Source organism: Lipotes vexillifer, unplaced genomic scaffold (assembly GCF_000442215.2).
Source record: "Lipotes vexillifer unplaced genomic scaffold, Lipotes_vexillifer_v1.1 scaffold926, whole genome shotgun sequence".
Classification (NCBI taxonomy): domain Eukaryota; kingdom Metazoa; phylum Chordata; class Mammalia; order Artiodactyla; family Lipotidae; genus Lipotes; species Lipotes vexillifer.
In genome coordinates, this window is record NW_006798085.1 from 76,614 (window position 1) to 97,710 (window position 21,097).

The following is a 21,097-nucleotide window of genomic DNA, read 5'->3' on the forward strand; positions in this document are numbered from 1 at the left end:
GGAATGCCCCAAAATCCAGGGTCTGGATACCACAACAACTCCAAGATTTCATCCTGAGGTAGGAATAGAATTCAACTGACTCTCCTTTCCCCTCCCCACAAGCCCCCACTTCCATCTTAAGGTCAACATTGGGAGAAACCTGTCTCACAGCCCACCCAGTCCCCTCCATCACCCCTCATGGAATCGAGGTGCTCCTGGGTGGTAGGTACATGGAGTAGCATCACTCTCCAGGCCTTGGTAAACCTAAGACAGATAAAGGAGAATCAGGAAAAGAATTGGGTCATTTAAAAATGTACCCTATGCAGCCTCATATCTATACCCAGTCATCCCTCAGGCGTGGCATCTCTCAACCACATGCTTGAGTCCTCCACAAACTCTCACTCACAGCATCACATCCTGGGTTCTGGCAGCTGGCACCAGTCTGGATCAGACTACTGTCAAGTCCTGGGCAAAGGAAACAGAGTCAGGAACCCTATTCATTTCCTCCACCCAACTGCCACTTTTACTAAATTCCTGTCTGTGAAGCCTGTCCTACTAAAGACCCACTTACCTGCTCCAGGTTCTTGGTCTAATTCCTTCTGTTCCAGTGCCATTCCCAGGGCTTGGGATATATTTAGCGGAAGCAGCTTTGGAGGCAACTCTGACCTAGGGAGTATGGGTGGGGTGATTTAGTCCTGACCCACTAACCGTGATCAACAGCACCAACCTTCCCACCAGTGGTAATGGAATCGAAGAAGTCTGGTGAAAGTGGAGCAGGGTTAGAGAAGATGGGTAGCAACCCCATTGCCAATTTTCTTCTCTGTGGACATACATGCCAAATCCTTGAAACCTGGGGAATTCCCCAGGGCTCCTCTTGCCCATCTATTCAGTTACTCTAAATCCAACCATATTTCTCTGCAGAACTGCATCATTCCCTCTTCTTCATCTAATTAGTTGTAGACCTAATATGACTTTCTTCTGTTGCTCATACTATTTCCACAAAATTAACTTATCCTTCTCTGCAGTCTCCTGGCTGCCAATACTACTACATCCTTTTCTTGATGCAAAACTTATTTTAAAGCTCTTTTCCAAAAAGAAAAAAAAAGTCATTCTCAACAATCCCCCTTGTATTATAACTGAGTATGTATTCACGAGAGGCTATCTACTCTATTGATTCAAAATACCTATCCCAGGACTTCCCTGGCAGTCCAGTGGTTAACTGTGCTTCCACTGCATGGGCACGGGTTCAATCCCTGGTCAGGGAACTAAGATCCCACATGCCAGATGGAGCGGCCAAAAAATACCCCCCCAAAAAACCCCACAGAATACCTATCCCATCACCCCATACCACTTTAGCACAAAGGACATTATTTCCAGACACAAATTTCCCCTAAGGCACCAAAGATACACCAAGCCTTGACCCCTGGGTCTCCTCACATCTCTAGTGACTAGTCCCCAAACCTCAATGACCCATTAATCACCCCTAGCAAGCTCCGTTAATGTAGGAAAAACCCAGGGACCTCCTCCTCTTTACTTGGGCCTCTCCCGGCGCAAAGTCTCTGCTGACTTTGGAATCGTATTCGGAGGTTTTTGCTCCTGAAGTGAACTGCTTGTGGCAGGGCCCTCAGGTTGAGGGGTCTCAGGGAGCTTCTCAGCACAGTGTGGTCCCACAGTACAGCCCTAGTACAGATAAGGAGAGAGGATTAGGGATAGAATCCTTCTATTAGGGGCAGAATCCCAGGAAGTAAAGAATTTTACCTTGATGTTTAAGAACTCAGAGAAATCTACAGTTCGCTTCCGGCAGCAGGACCAACCCTGATAACAAGAGATCCAGCTCAGCTTAGATTCCTGGCTATATTTCTTTTGCGAAATGCTCTTGCTATCCCCCCTTGCCTATTCCTCACCTTAAGTGCATCATGGAAGATTGGGACCCCAGGGTGATGGCAACAGGAATCTGTGGATACCGGTAGAAGGATCAAGGAAGGAAAGATACTATACCAAACATCACTTCTTACCTTTTTTCCAGGTTTATATGCTTACAGTCTTTCCATATAATGTAAAAAAATCAGTGAAGACTGAAAATCACTCAGACCAATTAACTATGGCAGGTACACTAAATTTTTCTTTTCTTTCTTCCTTTAACAGACTGCCCACAGCTGACAACTCCCCCAGCACTCAGAGCTCCTGGCAAGGTCAGGATTACTCACCAGGAAGGTTGGTTTGGGGGTCAAAGTGCTGCCCACAGCCTTTGTTACGGCAGAGTAGAGACATGGAGGCGTTGGTAGAATTACTGAAAGGGTGCTTCAAGGAGTCTGGCTGCCGAGTGGGGAACACCTCTTAGTCTGGAGGCTTTTAGCTGCCTGGAAGGGCCAGCTGTTTCTATCTTTAGTTCAGGAGGCGTACACCTCCTAACATGGGCAAGGGAACTTCAATTGGTCTGCCCAGCCAATAGGAAAGAGCTCAGGAACATTTTAGCTCTGAGGCTCAAGAAAAAAGGATCAAGCAGAGTAGGGCTTGGAACTTGGGTGAGGTCAGCTAACCACTGCTGAGACGGTTTTAGACTTACCATGCCAATTCCAAGCCTCTGACATACCAGCAGCTGCTCAGAAATGAATACCAATTTTGAGCCCCCTCCCAGCTTGAAGGTATCCCAATTCCTCCAGCCCATTTTCTCCCTTTCAGAACAGCAGCTTTCCTCCCATCCTCATCACTTCTGTGTACCACCAATAGCCCCAGATCTTTGTCAACCACTTCAGTCATAGCATGCATCCAACCTCCCCATGTTTGCCTAGATGGATGATTAATACTTTAAGCAAAAGGTCATAAAGGATTATTCTTATAGCCTTGTGCTCATCTGAGACAGAACTCCCCTCCCTCCTTGCCCCTTCAAAAACAGCACAGAAAATTAAAAGGCTTAAAATGTATTTTAATAAGTTGATGTTGCATTACTTCATTTCTCAGAAAAACTCCAAAGGTATCAGGGACAAATCAATCATGGTACACCAATAAAAAATGCACAGCATAACTACCTAAGATAGGCAAAGCTAAGAGCTACTGTCTGACCTTCAAGCATACAGCAACCCTATTCTCAAGATTGTACTAGGCCTATCAAGAAAAGCTGTGAACAGCAATATCACAGACACAAAAGGGCCATTTCTGAGTTGTCCTTACCCAAGAAAAAGATGGAGGCAAGTTTAACACAAGAGTTTTTTTTAAAGATATACTAAATGAAAATCTCTAAGAGAAAATGTCTTCCTTAGGACACAAAGGCATAATATATGGGATATAACAGAACCGTATGTATGTTGCCTGTGACCTCTGTGGACATCTGCCTGAATTCCCACCTGGGAGTGAATGGAGCTATGGGGCCAAGGTCATTGGGGGATGTTTGGTTTTTGTGGTATATGTGGCAGTGTCTCTGGGATGGGGGGTTTAAGGACAAGAAAGCAAATAGAACAGGGTGGACAAAGAGTGGAATGATTAAGATTAATGGCCCTAACTGGATCCATTTTGTCATGGCTCCCCGCCCCTCAGGCTCTCAACAATCACATGAGACTTTAGGAATGCACCACACAGAACTGGTTAGTTAAAGGATATACCACACAGAACTGATTTGTTAAATATCGCCCCTCCCTTACCCTCTGCCTCCAGCATACTCCCTAGAGTACTACAGGCAGGGAAGACCTAACTATTGGGAGGAATCCCTAACACTTTTCCAGGGTAGAATTCATCTAGTACACTTTTCCAGGGTAGAATTCATCTAGTCCAAAAAGGGTCCTTCTTTTAAGGGTTTTGGGAAACTAGACACTGCAATTTTATTAGTATCGGCGACGTTTGTTTGGAGCAAATTCAGCTCCAGGAGCTGCACGGTTGAATGCAGGAGGGGTTCCACCAATTGCCCCAATTCCTTCCATTGTAGCAGCCTGGCCAAAGCGTTCAGTTGTTGGTGGGGTCTTAAAGAGAAAGAGAGCAATGTTATAATAGAACCTATGCCCTAGCTACCCACCCATCTGTAGTCCCTCCCCGGAGGCCATTTCCACCCAACTATTCAAGGCTCCTGATGGTAGGGTTGACCAAGCCTGTTTAGAACTCTAGTGGCTATCCCTAAAAGGAAAGTAGCCTGAAATACAGTCCTACCCAACCATCCTACCTTTAACTTTTTATCCGTATTTCTACATGCTAAGCAATATTACATACTAAATTCCTAGGCTGGATAAGCGCTAGCCAAGTCCTTTTTCCTGAACCAGGTATATGGACGAGGGCAGGCCATCACTCTTCAGCAACCTTAAGCATATCTAATTTTGACAGTAGAACTAAAACCACCTCAGGATTGTATGAGCCATAAAGCTTTAGGACTCACATCTATTTTATGTGATAATGCCTAGCCTTCGTTGCCTTCCCTCCAAAGAAGAACCTGTTCACCCAGGGTAGCAACTAAACAGTCAATCAAGACTACCCAGTCAGACAGTTATTTGCTTAACTCCTGGGTAAAATATAGTTTGAGACTGGGTTTGCACAAGACTCCAAACAAAGATCTTGAGGTAATATTTTATGGATAACAGTGATCCTAAAAACTGTTATCTGTAGCAAAATTGTGGCAGACCCAGGGATCACGAAGGCAAAGTCCTTCCTCCTCCTATTACCATTTAGAGTTACTATAAGGCCCTGCAGTTTATTACCAATCCCAAGGTTCCATCTGGCATCATAGTGGCAGGTCCTGGAGGAGCTGGGGTACCAGCTGGCACAGGAGCAGGGGGCATAGCGCCTCTGTTGTTTATGCCCATAGCACCTAAAGCAGAGCAGTGTGATCAGTATAGGAGACAGAGATTGTCAGTCTTTTTCTATGCCAAAGGAAATAATTCAAGATCTCTGGGCTAAGACATGTTACCATCCCACCAAAATGATGCTCCCAGAAATGTCAAGCCTCTTAAATTTGGACTAGGTAGGAGAAGCTACCTAGTTTACCAGAGACGAGACAAAAAAGGAAATCAGAGCCATTAACCCCTTAAGTCCTTACCTCCCATAGCCATCTGGCCCATGCGTATCTCCTGCTCTCTCTGAAAAACAAAAAACACTCAAGACAGTCCACGACAGCACTGCATTCATTCTACCACAATCCACTGAGGCCCACATACTAAGGGAAGTAGACAGTGATAACACATCCTAAGTGCACTGAGACCAAGCTGAGGAAGAACATCAACAACAGCTCCTTGAACTCATTACAGCTGTACAATGAATTCAAGATTAGAGCTACTAGGACACAAGTCAGAGTTTCCTATTAGGAACAGAAGGAAAGATGAAAGAAAAGGAGAGACACAGCTGATTTCTTCTAGGGCTCCAACCTGTACAACTGCCAAGGACATCAGAAGACCAGTCAAGGCTGCTACAGGACTGGGTCTATCTGATCCTGCAGTCACTGAGTTTAAACAGCATACAATGGCCCCCCAGCTTTTCATCCTAAATTGCCTGTGAGGCAAGAAGAGCTCCTCTTCAAACCTTACCTTTCCTTCCTATGAATGCTTCTTTCTATAAGGAGTGTCATAGAATGGAAAAATTGGTCATAGCCTAGTGTGTTTTAATAGTCCTAATGGACAATTCATGATGAGTTTTTCATATCATGGGCACATGGGAGATAATACCGCATCAGGGAATGTTCCCTTGAATCCTTCCTGCTGTCGTCGCATCATTTCTTCTTGTTGCCGTCGCATCTCTTCCTCACGGCGCCTGCGCTCCTCTTCCTGCCTAGAGAAGTCACCAAGATATTTAAGCAGAGGCATTCCAAAACTCGAACAGATTATCTTAATAGGGGACTCAGCCAAGGAGATCAAGAGACTACTGAAAACTATCATAGCTCTCCAGGAAACTCACTGTTAAATGTGCCCAGCCCTAAAACAACCCAGATGTGTCCTTCAGGGAAAAAAGTTCTTTCCCAAAGGAACCAGTCTCATAAGACCAGCACTCAGCTGCTTTCCTCTTTAGTGCAGTCCCAGGAATTCCTAGAACCATGGGTACCTGAAACATCTCCCATCTAAAGGGAGAACTTGAGAAGCAGTCAGGAAATATTTGCCAACATATTTACAAATGCATGAGGTAGCATGGTGGTAGGAAACAGGAGAGAGACATTACATTTTAAAGTTGTCAGATAAAAAGGGTTGGAGAAAAGAGTTACCTGAGCTCCAGCTGCTTTCGTTTTTGCACTTCTTGGTTGTGCAGCTCTTCCATCCTCCTAAGTTCTTCTTGACGCCTCATCAAATCTATGAAAACAACAGACTGATTGAGAGTATTCTTCATGCTCCTCATATAGGCCCAGTAATTTTCCATAAAGATAGATCCAGAAAGCAAAGGGGATATTTAATCCCTGAGTGGCCATCCGAGGTATCCAGATTCCAAAAATGAAGTCAAACCTATTATTTCCTTCTCCACAGAATCCAGTATCCTCTGCCACATCTCCAAGCTCATTTGCCTACCAAGATCAACAAAATATTTCAGAGAATAAAAGTTGAAGTTTAGGCCTTTCTCTACTGATTGATAAAGAAACTCCTGAAAAAAGTTACTCTGTCCTTCTTCTAGTTTTAAGACTTACAGGCCGATACTCACCCTGCCTCATTAGCATGACCTGGTGCTCATGGCGAGCAGCCTCCATCTCCATCTCCAGCTTCTCACGAGCTTCCTTAATGTTTCGGTCCACTTGGTCCTGCTGCTGCTTCTCCATCTCAATAAGTGCCTTCCAGCGCATGGCATACTCATACTCAAAGGAGCCAGGCTGTGCAAATCTGGGTGGCTGCTCTCGCTCCCTATACACAAGGTTCCTAGGTTACTAAAACTTTTGTCCAAGATTTTCCCAACGAAACACTACATTCCTCCCGAGGGCCAAGACAATGGCTGCCGGTGAACACATACAGCAAAGATGTGCCTCTTTTACACATCTCTTTACAAGCTTACTTAAGAACAGGCAAATACCTAACAGGGAATCTATCAGGACCACATACTTGTGAAATTGCTGGTTCTTTATAACCAGCTTCTCTGGGAGTCCCTCTTCATCATCTAACTGGTCCATGGGCTCCACAGTCACAGGTCGAGGAAATCTGGGAGAGAGATGCTCAGTGTTAATCAAATTATACCGGCACAGTGAACTAGTTAGGGGTCAGGACTGGACAATTAAACATACTTCTGAAGGGGTTTTTATACCCAGTCCTAAGTAACCACACCCTTTTAATGGCATTATGTGGAATCTGGGGTTGACATGATAGAGTCAGGTTTCAGATCTCTGAATACAGTCTTTAAGTAGGTGGAGGACTTAAGTGCAGCCTTTATTTATTTATTTTTAAATTTTATTTATTTTTTTGGCTGCATTGGGTCTTTGCTGCTGCACATAGGCTTTCTCTAGTTGCGGTGAGCAGGGGCTACTCTTCGCTGTGGTGTGGGGGCTTCTCATCATGGTGGCTTCTCTTGTTGAAGAACACTGGCTCTAGGCACACGGGCTTCAGTCGTTGTGGTGTGTGGGCTCAGTATTGTGGTGCATGGGCTTAGTTGCTCTGCGGCATGTGGGATCTTCCTGGACCAGGGATCAAACCCATGTCCCCTGCATTGCCAGGCAGATTCTTAACGACTGGGCCATCAGGGACGTTCCAAGTGCAGCCTTTATATATGGTATCTACAGAACTCAAGGTAACGTCTTGGGGTAAATACTAAGAGAGATGCTACATGCACAAAACAACTTTTTAGAGTTCTAAAACTTCACCATAAGGGGAGACTTAACACTGATTAAATGACAACCTACTGAAAGACTGCAAAGGTTTATTTTTTAATCCTCATACCATTTCCATTAATTTAAGAGTACACTGAAAACTCTACTAGAGCTGAATTATATCAAAAGTCTTTAAATGAACACAGGAACATGGTTCTTAAGAGGCTAACTCCCCAGACCACAGAAGGAAGTAGCATTTAAGGTATGTTTCTGAAAATGACCCCTCACTCACGTGGTTAGCAGGAAGGAGCCTTCACTGCATCTGTCCAGAGCTTTCCGAGCAGCTGGCTTCCCTGAGAATTCAACAATGCCTTTTCCTGAGGGCCTTCCTCGATCATCCACAATGACTACAGCCCTCTCCACCTGGCCAAACACAGAAAAGGCTTCCTCCAGCAGTTCATTGGACACATACTGAGGAAGGTTTCGGACTGTAAGGGATGCACTATGGCAGGCAAAGCGCACACGCAGCTGCTTTCCACGGAGTGGCATGTTGTCCAGTTCCACTTTGGCAATCTCTGCTAGGGTTCGTGTTTCCTAGGAAGCAGAGGAAAGTCAGAATAACTCAGTTGGACAAAGATCACCTACACAGCCATCAAGGGCCTCAAGAAGAATAGCTCAATGTCTCCAAAAAACCCCAAAAAACCCTTGGCAACAAGCATACAAAGAAACATGGATAGAACTGGAAGAATGGAGTCGGGTGTTTCAGATAACTCTTTGGTTAGCCTAATTGCTCTGATGGCCTTGCAATATATCAACTGGAAATTCTAGAGTTAATACCACTTACATGGTCACTGGTATCATAGGCTATTCTCTGAAGTGTTAACAGATCATCTGGACAAGAATGACCATCATAAAGCCTACCCTTACAATACAGCAGCCAGAATTATTTTAATTTTTGCTAGCTACATACAAGTTTAACCAGAATCACTATGCCCTACAAGAGGCCTCTTTAGAACCACAGACCTTGATGGGACCCTCCACATTACTGAAGAGGAAGCTGAGCCCTAGAAAAAAATGACTTGCCTATATAGTTAGTGGTAGATCTGGAATGAAGACTAGTTCTGACCGTAACATCCAGTGATCTTGCTAGCACATTATGTCCCTCATTTATGGAGACAGATAATGCCCAGAAACGTTTCCCCCATGCACTTAAACACATTTCCTAAATCAAATCAAATTTTTAAAAAAGATCTACACTTAAATTTTTTTAAAAAATAGATACAAATAAAACTGTTCCCTCAACGTTTTGACGAACCTTAAGTGAGATAACATATGTGTAAGGGCTTTGGAAATAAACCTTGATCATTACTAAAATAAAAACCCTTTTTCATTTTTTTGGAAAAAAATCTAATTTATTATAATATTTGTGGGGGGCAGTAAATAGAAGGGTAGAGATAAAACAAAATTAACTATGAGTTGATAGTTACTGAAGCTGGGTAACGAGTACATGCAGGTTCATTATACTATTCTCTTCACTTCTATATGTTTGAAATTTCTGAACTAAAACAAAAGAAGTTCCAAAGGGCATACTTTATCCCCAGAGTCCTAGGCAAATAAACCTATGTTGTCCTTGAAACAAAACAAAAACCTATGAGGAAAAATTAAAATAAAATCTGCATTTTTGTCCCGTTCCGCCAACTATAACTATAAGCTTTTAATATCATCTGAGAATTATTTCTACTGCCTAACTTTCCATATCCATCATTGCCCAGCTTCCCCACCTTTTAGAGCACATGCTCTAAAAGCCCACAGTTGCTCACCAAGCGGATAAAGCCAAAGCCCTTGTCCTTATGAATGAAGACTTCGCCTGCCTTCCCATATTTCTCAAATAGTTTCCTCATTTCCTCCTCAGTGATGTCAGGAGGAAGATTGCCCACAAAGAGCCGGCTACGCTGGGTGAAGGTCTTCTCTCCTGGTTTCCTAAAATTCTTCAGGTCAATAGTCAAGCCTTCATCTGAGAGAAGACACACAGTCACATTCTCAAAGAGTTACAACTGCCGCTAGATGGACAATATAATTGCTGTAGAGAAGTCAAACACCATTTCCCAATGGAATCTATCCACTAACCACTTATCGGTAAATTGCACCTTAGAATGTGAAAGCAGTAGGCAGAGATCTGGGGAGACTTCTCAACAACTCTACTATGGGCCAGGAGCCACTCCAGACTAACTCAGAGACAGAAAGAGAAAATTAAGCAAGTCAAGGAGCCCTAGATCAGAAGGGATCAGATTTTTACATTTAAAACATAATTGTTCCATTTCCCAATCCCTCACTAATCTTCATAACCTTAACAGTTCCCATTCTTTCAGGCTTGGGGTAATGGAATGAAAAGAATGAGTTAGGGAAGAGTATTCTTTGTAGGAATCTCTGGAAATAAAGAGGGGTGAGGTTGGTTGTAGTCTTAGAGGCACACAACAGGTGCTCAAAATTTGCTGAATGGATGGAAACATACCTTTAAAGGCCTTTTACTCTGATTAAAAATGGGGTGGCACAGAGACTTCCCTGGTGGCACAGTGTATAGGACGCCAGGCTCCCAATGCAGGGGGCTCGGGTTTGATCCCTGGTCAGGGAACTAGATCCCACATGCATGCCGAGGCTGGGAGTTCGCATGCCACAACTGGGAAGCCTGCCTGCCCTAACTAAGACCCAGTGCAATCAAATAAATAAATAAATAAATAAACATTTAAAAAAAAAATGGGGTGGCACAGGCCCCAAGATAAAAGTATAATACTTAATACCAGATTTCTTCTCCATTAAGTCTTAAATCTGGTACTTAATACCAGATTTCTTCTCCATTAAGTCTTTTCTATATTTTCTCTATGTACTAGTCATCTGATGATTACCTCTAAGAACCAAGCTCTGAGGTAAAACATGCAGCCATCTGTTTAGCAACAGAATGTGCCAATGCAGCAAAGCAACCTGTACTCAACTGCTATCCTACATGTCTGCTCCTTATTTCAGAGAATCAGCCTTTTTCTATTCTAAGTATTAAGAGGTAAATAGAGAAAAGAACAACAAAGGTGTGCTACAAAGGCCCATTACTTTATAATCCCAAGAATCTAATCTAAAAATCAAGAAACTATTCCCAAGAAGGGACCTATTTCTACCCCACTACCTAGCATGTACTCACTTTGGCTGCTGGCTTGCTGCCCATTTGCAGGTATTGGTGGAGGTGGTGGCTGCTGCTGTTGCTGCTGGTGGTGCTGCTGGTGGTGATGCTGATGATGTTTCCTTGGAGTGTGGTTTTGTTTCTCCAAGTTAAAAGTTTTATTGCTCTGCATTTTTGCACCCTAAAAAGAAACGGTAGAAGGTCAAATACATTCAGTGCTAAGAGCACAATCAGCCATCTTCCTGATGACTTGTATGTCATTAATCACCTCTGGTATTATTTTTAACAAGTATGGTAAAGGAATACAATTCAAAAATCTAAAAACCACCAGCACTAGCAGTTATGTTGTACATAGAAACTAGACAAGTACTAGATAAGAACAGCTTGCACTAGAATGACTTGAGGAAACTTCCAGTTCAATAACTATATGGATTAATAGGAAACTACTTTCCCAAAAGTATCTACTCCCCCAAAATTGGTCTTATCATAATATTAAAGTACACTTTAAAAGACAATGACTGAAACAGATTCTAGTTATCACAAGGACTAATAATAAGTCTTGTTCTTCTCTGGTACCTTGCAGTCCTAGCCTACAGTAGATACTGTGGAATGAACAGCAGGAAAAGTTTGGGCTGTGGAGTTAGATATACTTAGATTTGAAGCATGGTCCTAATACTTACTTACTAGCCATGTACTACTTAGTAAATTACTTCTGCACCAGTTTCTTAAGCTGTTATAAAGGGAATAATAAAAATACCTACCTCTCAAAGTAGCTATAAAGATTAATGAGTATGTGAAAACACTAGTTCTGTACTGGCATATAGTAAACACTTGGTAAATACTGCTATTAATCACAATGGAAAAATAAACGACTACCAAAGCAATAAAAGCAGCAAATACAAAATTATACAATCATAAAATCTTAAATTCTGTCATTTAAAAATCAACATAAGGGAGTTCCCTGGTTGCCTAGTGGTTAGGATTCTGGGCTTTCAATACTGTGGCCTGAGTTAAATCCCTGGCTGGAGAACTGAGATCCCATAAGCCACACAGGTGTGGCCAAAAAAAAAAAAAAAAAAAAAAAATCAGCATAAGATTAAATGAAAACTCCTGGTATAATCCAGACTGAATACAAAAGTTGATGGTTTTAAAATGGAAATTTCCTAATGGATCAGGTTAACAAAGTGAGGACCATCTTCCTCATCCAAAGGCAGCTCTCCAGTAAATTAAAGGGCAAAATCAATCCTGAATCTTTTCCCCTCAACACAGGATCCTCCAGTCAGATTTAACTGAAGGAAAGATGCAGAAAAGGACCTTTTCCCTGAATACTCTATTATTAACATCATGATTCCTTTAAAATAAATTATATTCCTCAGACAAAAAAAATGTGACAAAGGCTTAATAACTGTTGATTTTGGATTATGGGTATATAAGAATACTTCTATGTGTATAAAAACTTTCTAATACATTTTATATCATATCCCACCAAAACTGAAAACATCAATGCAATTAAGTTCTGTATCCAAAAGTTGTTTCATAAGACAATAGGTAACAAGAGCTATCAAGATGTTCCTATTCTTTTAACTCAGGAATTCTACTTCCAGTAATTTATCCTAAGAATATCATTTTAAAATTTAAAACTACTTCCAAGAAATACTCACTGTTATGGGCTTTCTGGTAACAAAAATGATAAAAATGACTTAGGTACCCAAAATTAGGGGCAGTGTTTTTAATAAATTGTGGTACATCTATACAATGGAATGTTACACGGCATTAAAAATTATAAAGACCATGTAAACATGAAAAATGTTTGATGCTTTAAGAGGGGAAGTGTTTTTTTAGATGCATGAATGTAGATAAGAAACAGAAGGTGGGCAAAGATGAAATCTGTCCTGCTTGTAGATTGATAAGTTTTTTACTAATTTTTTAAACTAATTCATTCAACAAATATTCACTGAATGCTTACTATTTGCTAGGCACTATTCTAGGTGCTTGGGATGCCTCAATGAACAAAGCAGATTCTTGCCTTCAGCAGTGATAGCCTTCCAGTGAGAGAAAACAATATATATAATAATTAAATTACACAGTACTTAAGAAGAGGTTAAGTTTAGGGGAAAATAAAGAAAAGGGGGCGGAGGGGGGAAAAATGGACAGGGGGTGGAAGGGCAAAGATTGCAATTTTAAACAGACCTGTGAGGTTAGCCTCACTAGAAACCTGACATTCAAGCCAAGACTTGAATTCTCATTTGTATCATTTCATCAATCTTTTGTTTCTCATTATTAAGGTACAAAATACATCTTTAACATAGAAAACGTAGAAATAAAAACAAAAATAAAGAAAACCCCAAAGACCCACCACTACAAAAGTCACTGTTAACATTTTGGTATACCCTTTCAGAGTCACTGATTTATACATTTGTATGTATTCTAAATGGTATATTCCATGTCACTAAATCTTCTACATTTACTGTTAGCAGACAAAGTATTCAGCTGTCAACCAAGCCCCTATTGTGTTGGGACACTTGGGCTGTTTCTAACTTTTCACCATTATAAACAATGCTCACAGCTAAATCTTGGGGCACCTCCATGACTAAATATTCCTCCCACAATTTCCATTTTTGCTTATTTACCTTCAAAACATACTGTCATTTCAAAACTGCAATTATAAATGCATTGTTGTATATTCACCCTTTCCCCATTTCTATAGTGTCAACTTAATTATACTTGTTAATGGCTACATAAAGTCCAATTGGATGTACACTAATTTACTAAACTACTCCCTATGAGACATTTAGGCTGTTTTCAGCTTTTTCCTATTACAATGCTGAAATAAATACCTTCTTGCTTATAGCTTTCTGTTTATTTCCTTAGGATAAATTCTTAAAAATAGAATAATTAAATGCCTTTGTGACTCTTGCCACATAGTATAACAACTTTAAGCACCATGAATGAGTGTACCAGTTTCACAGCAAATGGGATACCTTAAAAAATGTTTTTAAAAACAAGATATAAAAGTAGGAAATTAAAACACAAAATTTAAAGTCTACCCCAGCTACAGGTGAGGATAGGTAAGTGGGCATTAGAACCAGATCTTTTCCTATTTGAATCCCTGAATCAAACACCTCCATTCCCCTGACCCCAAAGTGGCCTACAGCAGAAACTTGAATTATCCACAGCCATTTCTCCAACTAGTTCTTACCTCTGGCTAGAATCCAAGGAGCCTCTTTTTTTCCCCTCCAGCCTTTAATATAAGAGTCAGTGGCCCCAGCCTCAATACCCTGCATCCCATTCAGGAACTCACAATGTATATGTTAACAGAAATCTTTATAGAGATCCACTCAAAACTGAAATATTGAAAACTCTATATTTACATCCTAACCATACCTCACCACTCCATTTCAAAAAATGCCATTTTACAACTTAGTAGAAATGATCTTGAGCACTGGGATGTCCTAAACCATTTAGAATTACTTCAAGGGAGGTTATTTTTGGTTTTAGAAAGTGTAGCCTGGTAGTTAAAGATGATAATACCAGACATTTATTGACCACTATATGTCAGGCACTGTGCTAAGTCCGTATTACCTCATTTAATGCTCATAACTATCATTCTTCTGAATAAGAAAACTGATGCACATCCAAGGTCACACAAAAATGTGATGGAGCATGGAGTAGAACTCAGGTCTGTTGAACTCTAAAGCTCATACTCATCCCTATGGTACAAACTGTGTAATCAAGCTCACCTTGATTTTAAGAGTTCAGAATCCAAAAAACTTACTAAAATGTCACTTAACTTCTGAGCCTCAGTTTCCTCACCTGTAACATCTATCTCACAGGGCTGGTTATTTTGACTAAATGAGGTCACGTAACACAGCAGTCACTTGTTCCTGCTGGCAACCACTACCCCTATTTCTACATATGGCGGGTGCTCCAGTTAGACAAATGTCATCAATTACATTCTTCCCCTGCTCTTCTGCATTCTAGCAAAAATATTTTTACAACCAAACTGCCTACCTTTGTGTTGAATAAATGTCTCCATAATGCCGATCTTTATCATCTTTCCCTTCAGTTTTTTATTTCCCAAGCAGGCATTCAACGGTGAACACTAAATACTGTATAAATCACCTAAAACAGTGCCCACAAAGTAGCAAGTACTCAGTAAGTGTTGTCCCTATAATGTACTTCTGATGATGACCACCAATATAATTTTTAAGTATGTGCAGGTATCTTGGTAATAAATTCACTGCCCCCTAACCACTGGGCCTCTGAGAAAAGAACAAAGCATAAAGATCATTAGTAAGGATTTCTGTCTACTTATCTGCCCTTAAGTCTAACCCTGATGGACTTTCTTGAGAGAAAACACATATTTATGTTAGAAAAACTGGTGCTATTTGCAACACAACTGCACAAATGTTGTTCAGGTACAGACCAAACACTACATCACATATATCTGAAATCTAAATAAATGTCCCCTTAATTTTCAGGAAAAGGATCAACTTTTTAAGTGGAAACTGTAAAAATCTACCAGACGGAGATGGCTGCCTGGATGTGGACCAGCCTGAAAGCTGTAGGAGGCACTGGCATGGTAAGGTCCTTTCCTAAGAGTCTCTTAAGACCTTTAGTAATAAGGAAGTCGGACAAAGAAACAATGTAAGTGCAACCAGCACCCTCCCATTAGAGTTGCCAGACGTATCAAATAAAAACACACTACAGTTAAATTTGAATTTCAGGTGTTAAAAAATGAATGATTTTTAGTATAAGTCCCATGCAACGTATACTAAAAAATAATCTGCTGCCTACGTGAAATTCAAATCTAACGGGGTGTCCTGTATTTCATCTGGCAACTCTACCCCCTACACCTACCTCAACTTCCACTGAAGATAGCAAAGTGCCTCCCAGTCCTCTCTAACCTCGACTTCTCTGTTAAGAACACAAAGAAAAGCATCAACTTACGACAATAATTTTTCCAAATGTAAAATACCCGATAGAAAATCCATAACATTCATTTTCATTTTAAAAAGTGATGTCATAGATGGGTCGAGTAGCTAGGCAACAAGACCAAAAAAAAAAAAAAAGCCTCCAGGAACCTGCCTAGGAAAGCGGCGAGGTCTGGACTAGCAGATGAACTTCCCAGCTAAGAGTTTCTACAAAAAAACATCGCTGGGAGGGGGGGCGCTTTCTCCTCCGGAATTAATGGCCTCAAGAGGTCGAGAGGAGGAGCACCCGACAAAGCGCCTCCTCCTGCAGCCGCGACTTCAGGGCTCTCGGATAATAGACCCCACACCCTCAGGCCCAGGTCGGCTCAAGGGCCGGGGAACTTACTGACAGGGCTCAGATTCCAAGATGTGTCGCACAAAGAAAAGAGGCGGGAAGGGAAACGGGAACCAGGTTAAAGCCGAAGGCGAGGCGAGAGGAGAGCGATGGGCCTCCGCGGGTGGGCTGAGGAGGCCGTGTGGCGGCGGGGACAAGGCCTCAAGAGGCCTCGGAACGAACGGCCCAACTCCCTCCAAACCCAGCCTCGCTCTCGCCTCTATCTTCACCGACTGTCGCGAAAAATCCTACTCCCCTCTCGAACAAGAACTAAGTCGTCCCCAAACTCACCCTCTACCGACTGTTTTCTCCTCGGAGTAAAGGCGACGCTACACGGCCTCTACCGTCCCGAGAAAAGAGCGCGCGACCGCCGGAAACCAGACGACGGAGCTCTGTGGCTCCCAAGGGCTACAAAGTGGCGTACTCTATTGGTTATCTAACCTGCCAATCAACGTTTATCTCCAGAGGCGGAATCGGTTTTCCACGATTTCTTCGATCTTATTGGCTACCGAATGCGAAAGACTTGAGTTCGTGTGAACGACAGTTGGGGACAAAGAGCGAGGCTTTGTACCGAGTGCGCATGCGCAAGTTGCGTCCGCTAGAGGCGGAAAAGGAAGGGGGGAGGGGGATGGAAGGGTTGGAAGGAGAGACATCAACGGACTGACTGAAAGACCGAAAGACCAAGTGATGGAAGGGGGAAAGGAGAGGGGAAAAAAGGGAGAGAGAGGAAAGTGGAAAGAGAGTGAAACAGAAGGGGAGAAAATGTGCGCGTAGGTGTGCTCTGAGAATTCCTGCACTGCGCCTGTACAAGAAGCTAGAGTAACAATGTCATTGTATTCAGTGGAGTAGATCTAGACTTTTCCTACTGAAAAAATGCCCCGCCATGTTTCTTTTTTCACACTTCCTCATTAGGGCTTGCACTCTGACACTCCTTACTTAATCTGATTTTCTAGTTGCTTCTCCTGCTGCCAGGTTTACTCCTAAAGCCCAGCTGAAATAGTCATCACTATGGCTATGGTTATAGAAAGGGATGGGGGAGGGGGGATCGATACTTCAGTCTCTGTGATTACAAAGAACTGTAACCAGTACCCTCATTTCCATGGTAACCAGGGAACCCTAGCAGTCCAAACATCACTATTCCCATGATTTACAGAGAGACTCAACAGGTGTCATCATTGCCATGGGTACATTGTAGGCCTCCAGATCAGACTGATTCTATATTCCAAAGGATGCCAATTAGGTAATCACCTTCATTTTTCAGTAACGCCTAACTAGCCCTGTGGTTAATCAAGGGCTACAACACTCAAGTGATAGGTGTTTGTAGTTAATTCCCAGTAATTAACTAATTCACACTCAAGGTTTCAGGGTGTTCCAACTGGCTCCACCTTATGTGGGGACACAGTGATCTAGAGCCCATCTAGAACCTTCTGCAATGACAGAAATGTTCTATATCTGCTCTGTTCAATACAGTAGCTACCGGCCATATGTGGCCATTGAGGGCTTGAAATATGATGAGTGCAAGTGAGGAACTGAATTGTTAATTCCATTTCATTTTATTTAGCTAAAATTAAGTAGTCACATATGGCTAGTGGCTACCATATTGGACATATCTAGACCAATGGAATTGTTATTTTTGAGAATAAATAACACCTCTATTATGAAAAAAGAATTCCTCTATTCTGAAAAAGCCATTTTTTCTTGCTTACAGAAAAAATAATCAAACAGTACCCAGGAGTAAAAAGAGAAAAGTCTCTCCCTCTATTAATCCCAGTGATTACAATTATGGCATTATTGCATTTCTATTTTCTATGTTTGTACTGTCCTGGTCAAAGGGAAAACTTCATACCTTTTTATACATGTAGGATTAAGCTATACATACTTTTCTGAGCCATGACTTTCTCACTTAAAATACTTTAGCTATCTTTCCATATAAATGCATAAAGATCTATGAGGACTTTTCATATCTAATATTTTAGAGACTCCAGCATGATGGTTTCTAGTATCTGTTAAGTGAAAAACTACATAGTTACAAAAAAGCTACTCTGGGACTTCCCTGGTGGCGCAGTGGTTAAGAATCTGCCTGCCAATGCAGGGGACATGGGTTTGTGCCCTGGTCCGGGAAGATCCCACATGCCGTGGAGCAACTAAGCCTGTATGCCACAACTACTGAGCCTGCATGCCACAACTACTGAAGCCTGCACGCATAGAGCCCATGCTCAGCAACAAGAGAAGCCACTGCAATGAGAAGCCTGCGCACCACAACAAAGAGTAGACCCCGCTCGCTGCAACTGGAGAAAGCCTGCGTGCAGCAACAGAGACCCAATGCAGCCATAAATAAATAAATAAATAAAGCTACTATGGATTCAATACCATTTTAATGAACTTATACTTTGTTAATCACGACAGCTGTTTACACCACTGAAAAACTAAAATAACAAATGAAAAGAAAAATTGTTGTACTTTTGTGTAGCTCCTCAAGGCAATCACAACATAAGCAGAGAAATGTTAATGTAAACAAATAACTTCAATACTGTAGGCAAATAAATAATAGTATCATGTTAGAGGTAAAGGTAGCTCTCCTTGAGTGGATCAAGAATGCCTTCACAGAAAAGAGCACCTTTGAATTGGGTCTTAACTAAGAAGTTGAAGTCAGAGAGATCAGTGTGCAAAGGGTCAGAGACAGAATGACCTATGTTTTAGGTAATTTGTCATGGCTGAAGAGAAGTGGGGAGGCTGAGTGACAGGAAATTAGGCTAGAGAGATAGACATAGGCCAAACAATTAAGGGCCTGTGCCATGCTTAGAATTTTTTACTTTAATCTGTAGGTGATGGAGAGATATTGAAGGGTTTTGTAAAAATAATGGGTTTTTTTTCTGATTTTAAAAGTAATATATACTTATTGAAGGAAACATCAAAAATACACAGAAGTGGGCTTCCCTGGTGGCACAGTGGTTAAGAGTCCCCCTGCCGATGCACGGGACGCGGGTTCGTGCCCCGGTCCGGGAAGATCCCACATGCCACGGAGTGGCTGCGCCCGTGAGCCATGGCCGCTGGGCCTGCGCGTCTGGAGCCTGTGCTCCGCAACGGAAGAGGCGACAACAGTGAGAGGCCCGAGTACCGCAAAAAAAAACAAAAAACAAAAAAAAACACAGAAGTATATTGGGCTTCCCTGGTGGCACAGTGGTTAAGAAAAAGAGAATAACTTCCAGGTTAAATTCCCTGAGAGCCTTGTCAACAAGGTGTTGAATTTTTTTTTAAACTAGTCCCTTATCAGCTCTATAGATGTGGTCCATGAGTTTTGGTGGACGTGTTTTCATGCCTTCTTTTAAAAGCAAAATAAAGTTAGTCCCTTCTGGCCACTGTTAACTTCCACTGAGAGGCTATAAAAGTGCTAGCAACTACAGATACTTTTTTAATGTGCACTGACTGAAATCCCAAAGAATAGCAAGCCGTTATTTTATGAGGCTTTCACTGATGCTGGGTGTCCCCCCACCAAATGCACACTTTATGTTATGAACAAGATCCTTTGCCTGGTGTGGATTCATTGCTAATCTATGCTAGGAAAAAAAAGATACCACTAGAAAATGCATTGAGGAAGTCAGCTGAGAATAATATACTCATACTTATGGTTTTTCTTTTCATTACTACTCAGTATACTGAAGCATATTGTTCATGTTGAGGACAAGTAGATTGGTAAAGGGAATGAATTAAAAGACATTTATAGGTCTCATATTTTATCACTGGTAAATTACCTCTGTTTAGAATCATACGCTTTGTGGCCACCTTGAGGGGTGGGATGGGGAGGGTAGGAGGGAGACACAAGAGGGAGGAGATATGGGGATATATGTATATGTATAGCCGATTCACTTTGTTATACAGCAGAAACTAACATACCATTATAAAGCAATTATACTCAAACAGAGATGTTAAAAAAATCATATGATTTCATGAAACAGATTGCTTTTTTTTTTTTTTTTTGGGCGGTATGTGGGCCTCTCACTGCTGTGGCCTCTCCTGTTGCGGAGCACAGGCTCTGGATGCGCAGGCTCAGCGGCCATGGCTCACGGGCCTAGCCGCTGCTCCGTGGCATGTGGGATCTTCCCGGACCAGGGCACGAACCCGTGTCCCCTGCATCAGCAGGCAGACTCTCAACCACTGCGCCACCAGGGAAGCCCCACAGATTTTTTTTTGTCTCCTTTTTTTAAGTTTTATTTTTATTTTTTATTTTTTAAAATAAATTTATTTATTTATTTATTTTCAGCTGCCTTGGGTCTTCGTTGCTGCCTGTCGATTTTCTCTAGTTGTGGCGAGCAGAAGCTACTCTGCGTTGAGGAGCGGGGGCTTCTCATTGCAGTGGCTTCTCTTGTTGTGGAGCACAGGCTCTAGGTGCACAGGCTTCAGTAGTTGTGGCACGTGGGCTCAGTAGTTGTGGCTCGCTCGCTCTAGGGCGCAGGCTCAGTAGCTGTGGTACATGGGCTTAGTTGCTCCGCGGCATGTGGGCTCTTCCCGGCCCAGGGTTTGAATCCGTGTCCCCTGCATTGGCAGGCGGATTCTTAACCACTGTGCCACCAGAGAAGCCCCTAAGTTTTATTTTTTATTTGAGATATAATTGACGTAACATTGTATTCCTTTTAGGTGTACAACTTAATGATTTGATATAAATATATATTGCAAAATGATTACCGTAATAAGTTTCATTTACATCAATCACCACACAATAAGTTACAATTTAGGGCTTCCCTGGTGGTGCAGTGGTTGAGACTTCGCCTGCCGATGCAGGGGACGTGGGTTCGTGCCCCGGTCCGGGAGGATCCCACGTGCCACGGAGTGGCTGGGCCCGTGAGCCATGGCCGCTGAGCCTCCGTGTCCGGAGCCTGTGCTCCGCAACGGGGGAAGCCACAGCAGTGAGAGGCCCACGTACCGCAAAAAAAAAAAAAAAAAAAAAAAAAAAAAAA

At 42.2% G+C, this 21,097-nt stretch overlaps 2 protein-coding genes across 3 annotated transcripts in view; both read right to left on the reverse strand.

Annotated features, from left to right (window-relative positions):
- ITGB1BP2 (integrin subunit beta 1 binding protein 2) overlaps positions 1-2,250 on the reverse strand; it is a 3,941-nt gene extending 1,691 nt beyond the window's left edge. Inside the window, exons 1-8 of the mRNA XM_007470094.1 lie at positions 2,187-2,250; positions 1,884-1,933; positions 1,738-1,794; positions 1,514-1,659; positions 551-645; positions 386-444; positions 173-243; positions 7-53 (exon numbers count right to left, since the gene is read on the reverse strand). Coding sequence (XP_007470156.1) covers positions 7-53; positions 173-243; positions 386-444; positions 551-645; positions 1,514-1,659; positions 1,738-1,794; positions 1,884-1,933; positions 2,187-2,250 — 589 coding nt within the window. The remainder of the gene's footprint in view (positions 1-6; positions 54-172; positions 244-385; positions 445-550; positions 646-1,513; positions 1,660-1,737; positions 1,795-1,883; positions 1,934-2,186) is intronic.
- A 1,481-nt stretch (positions 2,251-3,731) lies between these two features.
- The window catches only part of NONO (non-POU domain containing octamer binding), a 25,478-nt gene continuing 8,112 nt past the window's right edge, over positions 3,732-21,097 (reverse strand). Inside the window, exons 1-12 of one of the 2 annotated variants that reach the window (XM_007470096.1) lie at positions 16,434-16,503; positions 15,696-15,752; positions 10,857-11,016; positions 9,487-9,680; positions 7,959-8,260; positions 6,969-7,064; positions 6,577-6,773; positions 6,149-6,233; positions 5,619-5,721; positions 4,997-5,036; positions 4,659-4,768; positions 3,732-3,932 (exon numbers count right to left, since the gene is read on the reverse strand). In XM_007470096.1, coding sequence (XP_007470158.1) covers positions 3,798-3,932; positions 4,659-4,768; positions 4,997-5,036; positions 5,619-5,721; positions 6,149-6,233; positions 6,577-6,773; positions 6,969-7,064; positions 7,959-8,260; positions 9,487-9,680; positions 10,857-11,007 — 1,413 coding nt within the window. In that variant the 5' untranslated portion in view covers positions 11,008-11,016; positions 15,696-15,752; positions 16,434-16,503 and the 3' untranslated portion in view covers positions 3,732-3,797. Of the gene's footprint in view, positions 3,933-4,658; positions 4,769-4,996; positions 5,037-5,618; positions 5,722-6,148; positions 6,234-6,576; positions 6,774-6,968; positions 7,065-7,958; positions 8,261-9,486; positions 9,681-10,856; positions 11,017-15,695; positions 15,753-16,433; positions 16,504-21,097 lie in introns of those variants that run through there. The other variant, XM_007470095.1, reaches the window with a different exon arrangement.